This window comes from Hibiscus syriacus, unplaced genomic scaffold (genome assembly GCF_006381635.1).
Source record: "Hibiscus syriacus cultivar Baekdansim isolate YM2019G1 unplaced genomic scaffold, ASM638163v2 tig00110819_pilon, whole genome shotgun sequence".
Classification (NCBI taxonomy): Eukaryota; Viridiplantae; Streptophyta; class Magnoliopsida; order Malvales; family Malvaceae; genus Hibiscus; species Hibiscus syriacus.
In genome coordinates this window covers 5,047-21,076 of record NW_024062875.1, presented here as the reverse complement: position 1 = coordinate 21,076, position 16,030 = coordinate 5,047, and the positions used below count along the sequence as shown (strand labels likewise).

General features: G+C 35.9%; 3 protein-coding genes across 3 annotated transcripts; 1 reads left to right on the top strand and 2 right to left on the bottom strand.

Moving 5' to 3' along the window:
- Positions 1-2,092: 2,092 nt before the first annotated feature.
- LOC120142170 (F-box protein At1g30200-like) lies at positions 2,093-3,194 on the bottom strand. Its single transcript, XM_039156901.1, has one exon. It carries the CDS (start codon positions 3,142-3,144, stop codon positions 2,110-2,112), a length of 1,035 nt encoding a protein of 344 aa, XP_039012832.1. The 5' UTR covers positions 3,145-3,194; the 3' UTR covers positions 2,093-2,109.
- A 2,862-nt stretch (positions 3,195-6,056) lies between these two features.
- LOC120142175 (scarecrow-like protein 3) lies at positions 6,057-7,624 on the top strand. Its single transcript, XM_039156915.1, has one exon. The coding sequence runs from the start codon at positions 6,189-6,191 to the stop codon at positions 7,614-7,616; it is 1,428 nt and encodes a 475-aa protein (XP_039012846.1). The 5' UTR covers positions 6,057-6,188; the 3' UTR covers positions 7,617-7,624.
- Positions 7,625-8,905: 1,281 nt separating this feature from the next.
- Positions 8,906-11,071, bottom strand: LOC120142044. Its single transcript, XM_039156802.1, has 5 exons — positions 11,062-11,071; positions 10,913-10,974; positions 9,782-10,086; positions 9,553-9,703; positions 8,906-9,121 (listed from the first exon to the last, which is right to left on the bottom strand). Coding segments are annotated over exons 1-5 (711 nt in total). The 5' UTR covers positions 11,064-11,071; the 3' UTR covers positions 8,906-8,930.
- Between the last annotated feature and the right edge of the window lie 4,959 nt (positions 11,072-16,030).

Sequence of the window (16,030 nt, the reverse complement as noted above, 5' to 3'; positions counted from 1 at the left end):
ATATTAACTCATAAAACAGGTGAACAAAGCAAGAAGCTCTCGAAACTGGGGACCTGACACGTGATTTACCCAAAATAATTAAAATGAAACCTCCCTTTTCTATCTCTTCCAGAGATGTGAAAACAAAAAATCTTCCCCCTCTGTATCATCTTCTTCCTCAAGCTCTCCCTCTCCAACTCAACGTAAAGCCGACAGCTTCAAAGCTCCTCACCAGCGCCGCCGGCACGACGCCGGTCATGGCAAATATGGCCGAAGAGGCCATTAAACCGAGACCAAACAGCCCCCTAAGAGGCTTTCTTCCTCCTCTCTCTTTTGCTCGACCGAGAGCTCCTCAGTAAACCAAGGACCACGCCGGCTCGAGATTCCGACGAGGAGCTCGAGGAAAGGTAAACTCACTCCTCTGTCCCTATATTTCTAGTCGAAAAAAAATAAAGAAGAAAACGGGTACTGAAAAAAAATGAACCTTTGGAAATGTTTTCTTGTTTTTTCTGTTGTATTTCGAATAATGGGGAAAAGTTACAAATTTTGTTTCTTGACTTTCTTTGGGTTTTTATATAACCCTGGATTTACAGGTGTAAAATAAAAGAAAATTTGAAAAATACATATGCTGATTTTTGTGTTGTTGCTTGCTTGTTGGTGGGGAGCTGAAACCGGGACGTGGAGCAAGGGAGGCCACAGGTGGAGCTGGGGTGTTGGCAGCTGCTATGTGGAGCGTGGAACCAGCTGGACGGTTGTCGTGGAAGCTGCTGGAGCGTGGAGGTACAGCTGGTTAGGTGATGGAAGCTACTGGAACGTGAACGTGGAGGGACAGCTTGTCCGGGCTTGCTGTTGTAGAGGCTGCTGGAATGCTGCTGCGGTGGAGGGACAGCTGGTGAGACTAAGGTAAAAATGGTGATTACACTACTTGTAACTCTTTACTTCAGATTGGTCTGTGGTTTTGAAAATGAAGTAAAACAAGAGCCGTTTGCTACGAGGAATCTTCCGGTGGTCAGTGGAAAAGCAGCATGAAAAGAAAAAGAGGTTAGATTGTATGGGGCAATTTAATCTTCTAAGATATTGCCATGAGGAAAAGGGCCAAGTGGATCAAAATCCTACAAATGAATGGCATTGAAGATATGGTGCTCAAGTTTCAGATGCATCCCCTCATCCCTAAAGAACCCATACAGCTTCCCTTTAGTGAGGGAACATCTTCGTCCTCATTTCACTAGGGGGGAGAGGGTACTTGAAAGGCACCATTGCACAGTTGAGATGGTGAATGACACATTGTCGATGGATTTGGGTGCAACCATTATGATCTGGCATGTTGCGACCGGAATCTGTTTTTGTGATTTGATTTATATGCAACCGGGGGTGCCATTTTTTATTTATTGTATAATAATATAAATGATATATCTATACGTTTTTTGTAAATTTGAAAACATTCGTGTAACTTGTTCATGCTATAACATTCGTCTAATATTTTATACATTAAAAAAAATTCTTTAGTTAGTTCAGTTATACAGTTACAGCGTACTCATAGGATGATATTCGATATATTGATCGAATAATTTGGATTGAATTTTGTTAAGATCTATTATAAGGACGATTTTCTCAACTCAATTTACTATATTTGCAAGCATCAAGGTTTGAATCTCTAATATTATTTAAAGAATTCAATGTATTGTCTCATTAAATAAATTGATTGTTGGTCTAGCATGTATATTTGGATGTACAAATTGACTTGGAGAAGGTGCATTACACTGTGGAATGGGGTTTCATGTCTCTTGTCGTGAAGAATATGGGTTTCACGTCTATAACAATAAACACATCAAAACTAAAGGTTGAGATTGGATTTTAAGTCCAAATAATGGGTGGTTAGGTATGCAATAATATCCATTTACAACGATGCGTAATAACTATTTTTTCCAATTACAATCTCCTTAATAGTATGAAAATTTGAACTTTTATTAGTAATGGAACGGACAACTCTTCCAAATACATTCGAATATTCATACAGATTTATACATTAAATCAGTTTTTTTTATATCTAAAAAATTTGATTTAATCCATATATTTTAAAGTAAATAATGTGGAATTAAGATCTAGCGAGTAACTTCTACTTGAAACGTGTCAAAAGGAACTCACTGTCATAAAATAACTATTCTTCACTTTGATCATCTCCCTCACAGCTTCACTAAATGGCTTCTCATCTCCCACCAATGGGTCACCGTCATCGTTTTCAATCATCCCGTCCACAACGGGTCTGATAAGGACAAGCGTTGCCCCTTTCATCACATACCCTGATTCCGGTAACTCAAGCACCGGCAAATACCACAGTCTCATGTTCAATTCCGGAACCGGACTCCTCTCCATTGACGATGATGATGATTCTTGTTGCAAGTTCATGGAGTTCCTCATCTTAACAAGCTCCTCTTTTCCCACACAAAACATCCCTTGCTTGTTTGCATCAGAAATCACCACTCTTTCAAGCAATGGGATGTTGGGATTATTATCAGCCAAGATTCGCTTCAACAAACAATGTCTCGTCGATGCAGCAATCAAGCAAGAAATCGTCCATATCACTCTTGATTTCAACTCGCCGTCGTTTAATACAGTTCCCTCCATGAATTGTTCCCGCTCTTCCTTTTTTGAGCTTTTTTGAAACGATGTTGCCCCAACAATAACGCACGTCTTCAAGTTGGTTCCAAAACCCGCTTTCCATTGAAGAAAAGAAGCTCCATTACTCGAGCCGGCCAACGTCTCACCATGATCACCAGGAAGCTCCAAATGCAACGATTTCATCTCCTTGAAAATCTTCAAGACCCCATTTTGCCGACAACAAGAAAGATCGAACGACGTCGTCTTTGGCTTGTGGGGAGCCATGATCCGATGGAAACATCTAAGTGGTTTGAGGAACAAGTTGAGAAAAAGAAGTCTCAAAGATGTGTTTACATGTGAAGTTGAAATGGAGCGGGAGTGTTTTAGACGTGGGATGGAGATGAAAACGGTGTCGGTGAAGGGAACGAGGGCGTTGAAACGCTTTGAGACCGAAAGGCAAACGGTGAGAGATTTGAGATGGTGTAATTTGTTGAAGATGAGAATAAGAAGAGCATCTGGGAGGCAATCAAAGCAAGCTGCTGCTGCTTCTCCTCCTTTAGAACACATTTGGGTGTTGTGGGAAAGAAATGAAGCTTTGGGAGAATGTTTTATATGATAGTGGTGATTTGACTGCGAAGAAAAGCGTACGCGTTTTGACTGTGAATTTGCACACGCTTGTAAGGCAAGAACAGGCTGAGTTGTCTCTTGTTTATTTTTCTCTCGGAAGTGGGTGGAGATTTCAAGCCGACCTTGTGCTTTTGTTTCAACTTTTTGAAGGAGATTTATGGTCTTTAACCACCCTCAATGTCTAAAGCAATGAAAGGACAACGTAACTTTTAATCTTTATTTTTTTTAGTTAATTTTTTTTAATGTAAATCATTCCTTCGGTAATTAAAATTAGCTTCACTAGTCGAAATACATGAAGGATTCAAAAATAACGAAACTGTAGTAAAGAAAACATGGTATGAGCACACTCCCGGCGAGCATAGCAAACAATAACTTCGGGGTGAGAGTCGGGTAACCGTCTAGCGTCGGCAAGGTACAACTACGACACCGAACAATTTGTATGATGATTTTTTCAGTTGTTGAACAGCATTGAAATTAATCACTTTCACTAATAACATGCGTGAACTCTATCTCATTGGCCATAAGGACACCATAACAGATAATGTGTGCTTCGATAAGCCCCGACTCATGAGCATCATTTAACCACCACAGCTCCCTCACAATCACAAGCAAAGACCCCATAGCTGGAGAACCACAAGAGCAAGGACAAGTATCATCAACATTAATTTTAATAGTATCACGAGCAGGGATGGACCAAGGGTAGGGTGAGAATAGTCTACCTCTTAAAATTTCAATATAAATTTACTTCCCTCTAAAATTTTATAAATTCAACTACGATATAAAATCATACTTCCATCGTTTCCATAAGTTGATTTGATCCAACGAGACTCATGCAGAAGAGAAACCGATGATAGTTGATGGAGGCCGTAGAAGAAGACATTTCACCCCTGGTTTAATTAATTTTTTAATATTTTTTTGGTAGTTTAAATTATATCACGTGTTATATTTTTAGATTTATTTATCTTAAAATGAAAGGATACGGACAGATAATCGGGAGAGCTGTTCAAAGTTGACAAAGATAAGAATTTTTTGAAGGCTTGTCTTTATGGCGTGGAAAGCTTATCTATCGCACATTTTGTTTTGTCGCCATTTCATTCTCAAAAAGGCAAACATCAAACCTATTTTCTCTTTATTAATAATTTAATATATTAATTTATTATACAAACCAAATAATCTCAGTTTATTATACTTTAAAAGTCTTGAGTTTGTAAATCTCAAATTAAAAATATGAGCGTTTATTGTTAAATAATTGAGAATATTTGAATAATCTTGTATTTATATATATATATAAGACACAATAATTCAAACGTCAGTTTTTCAAATTAATAAAAGGAACCAATGATATATTGCCACGTAAAATTTATTAAGTCATCTCCAATACTATTGTCCATTATCGTAAGAGTTTGAAATGTTTTTATTTAAAGAAATTGGCGTTAATGAATTGGAAGTGAAGTTCAAATAGAAATGCTAGAAATCCAATACTACTAATATGTAATTCAAACTTGGATTATATATAATAGATATACGTAAAAGTTTAATTTTAACGTTTTATAGAACTCATCAAGTGATTTTAATGATAAAGGAGAAATTGTTTAATCTAGAAGTATTAAATTCAAACAATTACTTTTGTAAGGTGTGTGTGGGTTATTAATAGATTAAGAAAATTTAAAAAAAAATATTACCTTATAATCATCCCAAATTATTCAAAAAATTGACTTTTTATCATATTATTACTTTAATCTTTTACATTTTGTTATAAGTTAAAATATTATATTTGATACAAATTGTTGATTAATTAACTATCAATGTTTGTCGATGACGTGACCCATCTTATATGTTTAAATTGATGATTTGATAATATTACATGTACATAAATGATGATGTGTCATATATTACATTTAAAATAATTATGTGTCACATTTTAAGTGTACATAAGTGAGATGGTGTAGTATGTTACATTAGTAAAAAAATTTATATAAATATAAGTATTGTTATCTTATACACTGATAATGAAAATTATATATTTTCGAATAGTTTAAGATAATAATAAGGATAATATTTTATTTAGAATCTTTCTCAACCATTTATAAGCAAGTACATCCTATAGACAGACACAAATACTTGAATATATAATCTCAAAAGAAAATAATACTTATTTTAACCACTAAAATCACTTAATGAGTTATACGAATAATAAATTTTGAATATATTACGGAGGAAGGTGGAAATATAATTGGGAGAGTAAGAAATCCCAACAAGTAAAGATAAATGTAGTATATTATAGTTTTGGAAGATAGCTTAGCTCACTTGTCTGTTTGTCTTGATATATACAACAGAGAAAGATTTAGATAATGCCAATTGTGTGTGGTCATTGGGTTTGAAAAGAAAAACCAAACCCATAATTTGTAGAGATAGAAAAATACCCATTTTAGGACAATAGAGCTTTCTCAGTTGAAAAAAAAAACCCCACTAGGGAACAAAACTGAAGAGCCCATTCTTTTGTTTCTCCATGTTTGGCTGTTTCTTTCCCATGGGAATCTTTTAAGAAGGCGGTGTCTTTGAAAGAAGATGACAAAGCAAGCGCTTTGCTGGTTCCCTATCCACCTAATGCAAAGACAAAAGAAAAAAGCCCTTTAAAAATTCAAGTTTTGGGAAGAAGGAAACTTGTAGGGAAGTAAAAGACAAAAGCTTTACTCATAAAATTCCATATTCCACTGAAAGAGGGAACGACAACGAATCATAAAGGACAAAGTTTTCCTTCACGCATTGTCGAACCGCTTACCTAATAGCATTGCACCTTTTATTATCTTCCTCAAACCCTTTTTTTTACCCCTCTCTTTTGTTCATACTTCGCTTGAACCCCAGATTCCAATCTTGGGAACTTTTTATGTGCTTTGATTTGGGTTTTTTGATCAATTTCAATCTTTGCATGAAAGTTTGATGCTTTATACGCTTTAGATAAAAGACCAACACTTTTTGTGCCAATGTTCCAAGACGAATCATCGTCTGTAACATTATCATCATCATCGCCTCTGCAAGTTTTCTCCATGATGTCACCTTCACCGAGCTTGGGATCGCCCTATTCATGGCTTAGAGAGTTGAAATCTGAAGAAAGGGGTTTATGTTTGCTCCATTTGTTGCTCACTTGTGCTAATCATGTTGCAAGTGGTAGCCTTGAAAATGCCAACATTGTACTCGAGCAAATATCCCAACTCGCATCGCCGGACGGCGATTCGATGCAGCGAATGGCTGCGTATTTTTCGCAGGCTCTTGCTGATCGAATCCTCAAAGCCTGGCCTGGTCTTCATAAGGCCCTCAATTCCACGAGGATAACTTTGGTTTCCGAACATATCCTTGTTCGGAAGCTGTTCTTCGAGTTGTTCCCCTTCTTGAAGGTGGCCTATTTGCTTACAAACCAAGCCGTGATCGAGGCGATGGAAGGCGAAAAGATGATTCATATAATCGATCTTAATGCGGCCGAGCCTGCGCAGTGGGTTGCGCTTATTCAAACTTTGAGTGCTAGGCCTGAAGGGCCGCCTCATATGAGGATTACTGGCATTCATCAACAGAAAGAAGTGTTGGATCAAATGGCTCATAGATTGACTGAAGAAGCTGAGAAATTGGACCTCCCGTTCCAGTTCAATCCAGTTGTTAGCAAATTAGAGAATCTCAACATCGAGAAATTGCGAGTTAAAACCGGGGAGGCTCTTGCAATCAGCTCTGTTCTCCAGCTGCATTCGTTTTTGGCCTCCGATGATGATGATGAACTCCATCGAAAGAAACCACGATTAGGATTAAAGAATTCGAATGGAGTTCACTTGCAAAGAGTACTCCAGATGAACCAGAGCACATTAGGAGAGTTGCTTGTAAAAGATACGGTTAATGGATATAGCCCTAGTCCCGATTTAGCCTCATCGTCACCGCCATCTTCGACAGGTTCAGTGAAGGTAGATAGCTTCCTTAATGCATTGTGGGGTTTGTCACCGAAACTGATGGTGGTAACAGAACAAGATTCTAATCATAATGGATCAACTCTAATAGAGAGACTATTAGAATCTCTTTACTCTTATGCAGCATTGTTCGATTGTTCGGAGTCCACGGTCTCGAGAACATCTCTGGAGAGACTTAAGGTGGAAAAGATGCTATTCGGAGAGGAAATAAAGAACATAATAGCTTGCGAGGGAGCCGAGAGGAAGGAGAGACACGAAAAGCTCGAGAAATGGATACAAAGGCTCGATTTGGCCGGTTTCGGAAACGTCCCTCTGAGTTACTACGGGGCGCTGCACGCGAGGAGATTGCTGCAGGGGTATAACTGCGATGGGTATGAAATGAAGGAAGAGAACGGTTGCATTGTAATTTGCTGGCACGATCGACCGCTGTTTTCGGTATCAGCTTGGAGGTGTAGGAAGTAGAGTATGGTAGAAAAAACAAGTAGTTTCAATCCCTGGAATGCAGTGTACAGTTGCTTATTTGGCCATCTCTGCGTATCTAAATGAAAAAGAGTAATGAGATATAAGGATTTAAATCAACAGATGATTCCATGTTATATTACTTCTACGCTGCTGCAAACTGGTTTTTCTTTGCCAATTACATGAGTTGTTCGCTCAAGTGTATACGATTCCATCGACCCACCTCTTAAAAACCGTCCATAACATCAAAATATATTTAAACGTAATTATCACGTTACTTCTTAAATGTATGAATATTATTATATTGGTCTCATTGCACGAAGGCCCAAATAACAAATTAACAATTAGCTCATAAAAGACACAGAACAATTTGTTATGACATGGCCCGACACCATCAGTCTTGGTGACCAGAAATGTTGGCTGATGCAAAAGGAACCACTCTCACTTCATGGTGACGACTGACGAGTATTTGATTGAATCAAACAAAAAATAAATATATTTATTCAAAGTAAAGAGATAATTTTAAACATTTATTTTCATTCAAATTATTTTAAATCAATATAAAATTAAAAAATTTACATTATATAAGTGGATACATATTCTTTTTCACATGTGTAAATAAAATATAGGGCAGGGGTGACTAGGTCAGAAAAGTGATTACTATAAATTCAACCCAAGTAGGATTTGAACCTACGAATTTCAAATGATATAACATATTTACAATGTTATTTTTTAAAGAATGAATTTTGAAGAAAAGTTATTAATGGAAGTGTAAGGGAACTAATGAATTGATAGAAAGAAACAAATTGCAAATAGTCATAGTCAGAAGACCACTCGGAACAAAACACAAATATTCTTAAGTGGTAGATAAGCATGGACTCTAATTTAATAAAAAAAAAAAACAAACAAGAAAAAGAACGATCAAATCACATAACAATCAAATTATTTAACAAATGACATTATTTCAATTTTAATTTTTTTAGTTATTCAAACTTTACAATTTTAAAGTCAACTTGAACCGAAAATCTGACCAGAAATTCAAGTTTCAAACAAGGAAATGATCAATTTAGTAATTAAGAAAGAATAAATAGTAATTAAGATAAAGAGGTAATTGTCAACCCATCAACAATCCTGCAATTTTGAATGGTAAATGCCAAGTTCCAAACAAGGAAATAATCAATTTAGTAACTGACATGCAGAAACTTGTCAAAAGGTTTAATTGGTGATAATTCGATAACTATTTGTTATCACCTTATACATATTTACTTCACGTCTGATTCAAACACCAAGGAGAGAAAGAGGGAGATAACTTGCCAGTTAGCAATTCAATTTGATTACACGATTTAATCTCTCGAAGAAAATGGGGCACATATTTGTGCTGAACATAATGACATCCCTCATCCACTCTGGCGCCACCCTCTCAAATGTCCCTAATGACGATACCCGGTACACTAACTCAGCTTCCTCTCCGCCTGTTTTGTTTATCCACGTTAGGCTGAATGAGTAACCTGTTTCATTTATCCGGTGTCAAGTAATGAATGTCATTTCTTGTACGCAGCAGCTAGTAGTTCTTGAATAGGCATGACTATGGATGTATTTATTAACATATGTGTTAGTTAATGTATGCGTATGACTATAGTCCCTATCCATGTCCAAATAGATGTAAAACACAAATGTCAAAAACGGATACTTCACATAGTGAAACAGACTTTATTTCTGCAATTGCTTTATACCAATGACGGTGCTTTATACAATGACGGGTGTTATGCGATTTGTAAATTATCTTCAAAATTTTCTGATCTTACATCACATTACTGATGTTACCACTCAACAAATCAATAACATAAAAACTTTAAGGGGAAATACCTGGAACTAGAAATGAAAGATGGAAATACTAAAAAATTAATGAGCTGACTATGATTCTCAAGTTAAGAATTACCACTTGATTGATGCAGAGCTGAAATGCATAGTCCTTCAGTTTGGTCAACGGTGGATATTGTCATGCCAACTAAGCACTCAATAAGAGCTTTAAGCAGACAAGTTCCATGATCAGTGGCATTTGCACTTATACTGCCTTTACAGCATTCTGGCTGCATAATCATCCAAATAATCAGTAAAGATGTAGAAACTCATCTTTTGAGTAAAGAGATGATTAATTGAGAATATACCAGCTGAATATGTGAAAGAACCTCATAGGGAAAAGCTTTCTCAGGAAGGTCTTCCGTCAAAGCACATGACATGGAAACTTTACCATTAGCTGAATCAGGTGTAATGATGCTGTCGTCAGTCTCAGCAGCTGATTTCCTGCCATGCTTTCTTGTCATCATTCTAGTGGAGTTACCAGAAACCCTTTCTACTGCAACTTGTGCACTTCTAGGAGAGACAGTTGGTATATTATCTCTATTGCCACCCTTAAAATGTCCCTCTTGATGAAGATTTTGCAGCCTCGTAACTTCTTCAGAAAGTGCTTTATCTGTCATAAATTTTAGCATTCGGTTAAAAAAGAGCTACAGACATGCTTGACACTAGAAAGTTAAAACATCCAACAAAGGCAACTCTACACATTTATCTAAATATGTTTTCAAAGACACCACGTACAAATTAAGATAATCCACTTTCAACTTCATATATGTCTAGTTAGTGATTGAGGACAGTGTTCAAACAATAATTGACTTCGTATAAATGTCAAAATGGAAAATGTGGAGAGTAGACAATTGTGAATATGCACTCTGATCGTTAGCATGATAACCATAAAAAATGTCAAAATTATGATTTAACCTTTTAAAGTTATAGCAAGGGAGAAGCGAGAGATCTATTAACCATGCGGATTGCTGAGAGAAGTAATATATAGAAATACTGAAAACAAATCAACACGCGCAGTTACCTTCTTCCAGTCCATCTAAAGAATGAAGCAAACAGTTTTTGTCCCATGCATTTTGGACAGGTGCAAGCCTCAACAATACAAGAACTAACTACCAACTTCAACGGCAATGAAAGACGTAAAACCTAAATCCATTTTTTACTCGGACAAAACTTGAGCATAGAAATCCAATTCTTTAACCAAAAGCATAATACTGAGTTCTTTAGCCATGACTCATGTAAACTGATACTAAATATTGTTATTTTCTTGTTCTTACCCAGCATACCTAACATTCAGCTTCAATTTGTGTTTAGTTTCCTTGCAATAGCATATTCAACAAAGACAGAAGCAAGAAGAGGCCAAGAAAGTTAAGGATGCTGTTACATATATATTTTACATTGAAAAAAAGAGATACAATCAACAGCTGATTTCTTCTTACACTTCTGGCTCTCTTCAATCAAAAGCTTTTGGTAGTCTGCACATTGCTTGTCCTTGCTGGACCTGCAATATTACATTCGTGCAAAAGTTCAAGAAAGTAGACACTGGCATGCTAACTTGCAAAGGCCAAAGTGAATGAGAAATACTTACATTACAGAGGCCACTTACCAAATGCAAGCCATTAGCAAAGTTTGTGTAATACCTCAATTTAGGGGCTAAATTTAAGAAATTATAAAGTGGTGAATTTAATTTGTATTTTTGGAAGAAAGTGGAGATTAAATTATAAAATTTTAAAGTTGGCATACCTTTTTAAGAAGTACAGGAAATTCAGTGGCTAAACTCATAATTTAACCATTTTTATTTTGGAGAGAATTATAAATCTCTCCCCATATGTTATCAGAATATTTTCCCAGTTTTCCCTCTCCAACAACCCTTCTTTCAACTCTGATCTACTCGCCGTCCGACCTCCGATCGACGAGCCGAAACCACCATCGTGTTCGTTGTCAACCGAGGAACAAAACCCGTCAAACCTTTCGTCGTGAATCGTCTCCGTTCGTCTTTAATTTCAGTCGGAAGTATCGTCGGTAATAACTCGATTTCAATTGGTTTTTCATCGATTCACGACGATCCGATGATTCGTTTACGACACCTCCCGCATCATCGTGTTCCTTGCATCATTTCGAGTCTGTCGGTGTCATCCTTGGTCTCCGTCAACGGCGGCGCGTGAGGAGGAGAAGCGATCAAAGTTTTCAATTTGTTGAAATCGAGCTCTCCGCTGTTCAAAAATTTTAACCGAACTTTGTAAGTATCTTGAAATCGCTCAAAATAATTTTTAGAAATTTTTACGTGATTTATAGGACACCAGAGTGGGTCCCACGCGCCCCCACTGCGCGTGGGGATGGTCCAAATGATCGGTTTGACCGGTTTTTTTAACAATCTGACTGGTTTGACCGGTTACAACCCGACCCGTTGACCCAACCTGACCCGTTAACCGTTAACCGTTGACCGGCGTTGGCCACTGTTGACCAAAACTTTGACTGGGCAATTAAACAACCTTTGACTTTGACCGAGTATATCTATCCTGACATTTTTCGACGTTCCAAATCCGATTCCGCAGTCCGTTTTTTGAAATTCAGACCCGAAGGCCTCGAAATTGCCAGTCAAACCCGTTGACTTTGATTTTGACCGAAAATTCCAAATTTTCGAAAAGTCATATTTTATGCTTTCGACGTTCTGAATCCGAATCCGAAGTTCGTTTCGCCAAATTCGAACTCGGTAAGCTATTTTTCACTGATTTATCATCCGATTCAATTTGTTTTTCAGAATTAAGCTCTGTTTTTTTATGTAATTTCTGTTGGTATGGATCAGAGGAAATATTGGAAGATGATTTCAAGATAGAGGGCGTTCAAATGGAATTTTATGGTCGATCAGTATTGCACGAAAATTGAGGTAATATTACTCTTTATGCTTTATAGAACATGTTGGTATGGTAAATGCATGAATGAAAATGTTTGGTCTCATGTGTAATTAATGAAGATCTACACTTGATACGAATACGGTAGCAAGTAGGTAACTGAATATGGCTCAAATGACTATTATAAGAAATTGGAGGACAGTTGAAATTAAATTACAAGTTCTGGAATTAAGTGATAAAAGAATCAACCATTGATATGTAGATTTAAGTGATAAAAGAATCAGCCATGGATATGTAGATTATAATTTATCTCATTAAAGGTACTTAGATGATAAATTATGATAATATTTCGATTAGGTAAAATTACGAAATTACCCTTATGTTGGAAAATGACAAGTATTGTCTCTGGAAGTGGATTAATAATCCGAAAAGAATTATTGATCTGATAAAACTATTGATGTGCATAAGAAATGTTAGTTTTACTTGGAAATTATGGATAACCGTTTTTAATCCCAAGAGGGTTTATGCTAGATACTGAAGTCTTTTAAGGAATCATTTCAAGATCAAATAATGTTCGAGGAAGCAATTAATCATAGGATCTCTATATTATATTATTTTCGTTAAGAGTTAATATCAAAATTATCTGGTTAAGAAATTACGAAATACCCTTGAGAGATAAAATAGTCTGAGTTGACCCTGAATGAAAAAGTACTTTGAAGATTTGTACTTTGAAGATTTGTACTTAACTTCATTAAGTACGAATTTGATTGTTAAGATCCTGACTTAGAACAGAAAAATTCTTGATATTCCGTTGGTAAAAATCTGAGAAGGCACTTGACCCAAAATATCCGAGTAATGAGTAAATACTTGAAGAATAATTTATCGGGGTATTATACTGTCAGAATTGTTCGAAATGACTGAAATAAATAATAAGATTGAATTTAATAGTGAGATCAGACGAAAGAAAATGATTAAAATACATTGAATCTGTAAAATGACCAAAATACCCCTGTAATAGAAATGACCCAAGAATACCACCAAAATTACCAAATAATCTTATGGCCTATACCAAGTAAATGTCTTGGATTAATTAAGGAATCCAAAAAGCATGGGTGTTGGACTACCTTTAAAAGTAATGGAACACAATTTAAGTGAGTAGATTAACTCCAAAGTTATGTCAATACCTGAATGACATAGGTATTACTGGAATGTGTGTTCGTCTTCTCAAGTTTGACTCGATGATAGCTTAGCTCAACTCTGGATCGCATTCAGTACTAAGAATTGGACGTTTGTTCGACAAATCAACCACGAAGACCAAATCGAATGGAACGGAAGTACTACATGTGTCTGAAATTCAGGAACATTTGAATTACTCTGGAAAATCCCGAAGTAACTGGAATGTACATGACTGTTAAATTAACTAGGTAACCTCATGACTGAGGATTAAGTAAGTAAATTGGATAAGTCTGGAAATTCTGATGAGTTTATAAGATGTAATGTCCTTATGGAACATGAACTACAAATCAAACATGTCCGTATTTCATGATATCGTGGAAGCTTGGAAATGAAATAAAGACCATTGTAAGATCTATTCAGCGATGATTCTGAAGATGGTCTATGGACAAGAATTTGTGGTATTAAAGAGTAAATACCCTGGAAGGAAAATGAATTGACCAATCGACATAGATTATTAAGATTCTGAATCTTCGTTCTCAAGTTGTTTGATTATCCGATCAATTGACATGGATGTAAAGGATTCTGAATACCCTTATGATTACGTACAACTTCTGAAAATTGTTCGAATAAGATATGATCCTGATAATTCGCATTCTGAATAACTGATGATTTAGTCAGTTAATGAACTTTTCCAATAGTATTTCTAACTTCCGGTATTTTATCGGTATACTGAAGATCCGTATTTTTCTTCCTGATAAGATTATCTTGTACCTCTGAATAATATCTGTAAACTCTGGTGTGTTCTCTAATCATATAAATATTTTATCTGATTTTCGACTTGAATTCTGTTCTGATACATGACCTGAATTTTGTTCTGATTTCTGATTTGGATTTGTTCTGATATATGTTCTGAATTCTGTTTTGATTTCTGATATCTCCGTTTAACGACGGAGAAATGTTTTATTTGGGGGGGTTTATTGTTGGAGGAAGATTATTGCGGCTTCTCAGCTGTGTGCTCAGGGCCTCACTGGTTGTGCGGGGTGTATGGTTCCGGGAAACATACACAAACAGATTGTGAAAGGATGGGGGTGTATATATATATGTTTTAAAATAAAAATCTGTATATTTTTACTAGTTTTAAGGGAACACACTAGATAACCTATTATGATCTCCTGAACTCAGTCATTCGAAATATTTATCTGAACTGAAAGCTCATTATCCGTTACCATCTGAAATATCAGTAGGATCTCCGATCAACATAAAAATCTGTAGATGTTCGGAAACAATAAGAAAACATATGTTTATCTGTATTTGCACGTTCTTCAGCATCATCTGGTAGTTCTGTATTACTGAGCTTTCCGAAGCTCACTCTATTACTCAACATTGCAGGTTAAAAGAATTGTATCAGTGCAGCTATCGACATCAGTAAGGGAGTTTTTTCCGACGTTGTTTGCAGAGTACGGTACATGTGATTAGGGGGCATGTAATTGTATTTTGTTTATATACGAGTCCAAAAATCTGTTATTTATACATACTGATAAATCATTTTATAAGTTACATGTTTTGTTAAAAGTTTTAAATTTTCCGCTATTTTGCAGTGGGTCGCTCCGGTGGCCCTAATGGACACTCCAGATCGGATCGGGTTACCTGTATCGGTCTGAGGGGGTTACAGTTTGGTTCATTCTACAAACTCACATTCAAGGTTATAACTTATAACAATCATTTTTTGCGTTAACACAATACTAGAATGTCATTGTCACATATTCTTCACATCTACAGCTTAGGTATTGGTTCAAATATCAGAGCACGGCTATGTAGAAATCTATAGTATCTAGTTTCGACCATTACCAAAAAAACGAATTTCAAAATGCTATAGCCACAACTATAGCTTCCATGAAACGCAAAAGCACCCTGCTTCCATTTTAAAGCTTTTCATTATGTCAAACTATCAGTCATGAGTTCAGCCCAACCATTAAGCATTCAACTCAAGATAAAATGATTTTGAAATTTGAATTATAAAACACATTATTTTACCTTACATTTCATAAGGAAGGTCCAAATAATAACATATCTTTTATCTAAAAGCAAAAATCAAGTGATGGTTATATTTTTGTATATTTCTATGATATATGCAAAATTAACACAAAAGAGAACAAAAACATAGAGATGACTTTGAGATTCACATAAAACATGAAGACAGGGATTAAAAAAATCAGTAACTCTAGAATGACGATATACTGACCACGCACGTAATTCAAGAATTTCTCTTCTTGATCTCTATGTATGTCATCCATTTCAGACAGTTTTCTCTTCTGAAAAAGGAATGGAAATAAAAATCATAATAAGGGAGTAGACATAAAGCTACATTTGCTTCTCAACGGAAGAAAAAGGGGGAAAACGAAAATTCCATTTTAATCAAATTATCAATAAATGTATACACCTTGCAGCTGAATTTTATTCCACTTTAACGGAGGGAAAAAAACTAAACATTTTGTTCTTTCTTCAGTTTTGTTGGCAACCAAACCTATA

Bases quoted from the DNA above. Each gene is read 5' to 3' on its own strand.
- LOC120142170 (XM_039156901.1), bottom strand. From the start codon at position 3,144: ATGTGTTCTAAAGGAGGAGAAGCAGCAGCAGCTTGCTTTGATTGCCTC.
- LOC120142175 (XM_039156915.1), top strand. From the start codon at position 6,189: ATGTTCCAAGACGAATCATCGTCTGTAACATTATCATCATCATCGCCT.
- LOC120142044 (XM_039156802.1), bottom strand. The intron at 10,087-10,912 runs GTAAGAAGAAAT...AATTTATGACAG, and splicing joins GATTGAAGAGAGCCAGAAGT to ATAAAGCACTTTCTGAAGAA. The intron at 9,704-9,781 runs GTATATTCTCAA...ATGATTATGCAG, and splicing joins TTCTTTCACATATTCAGCTG to CCAGAATGCTGTAAAGGCAG.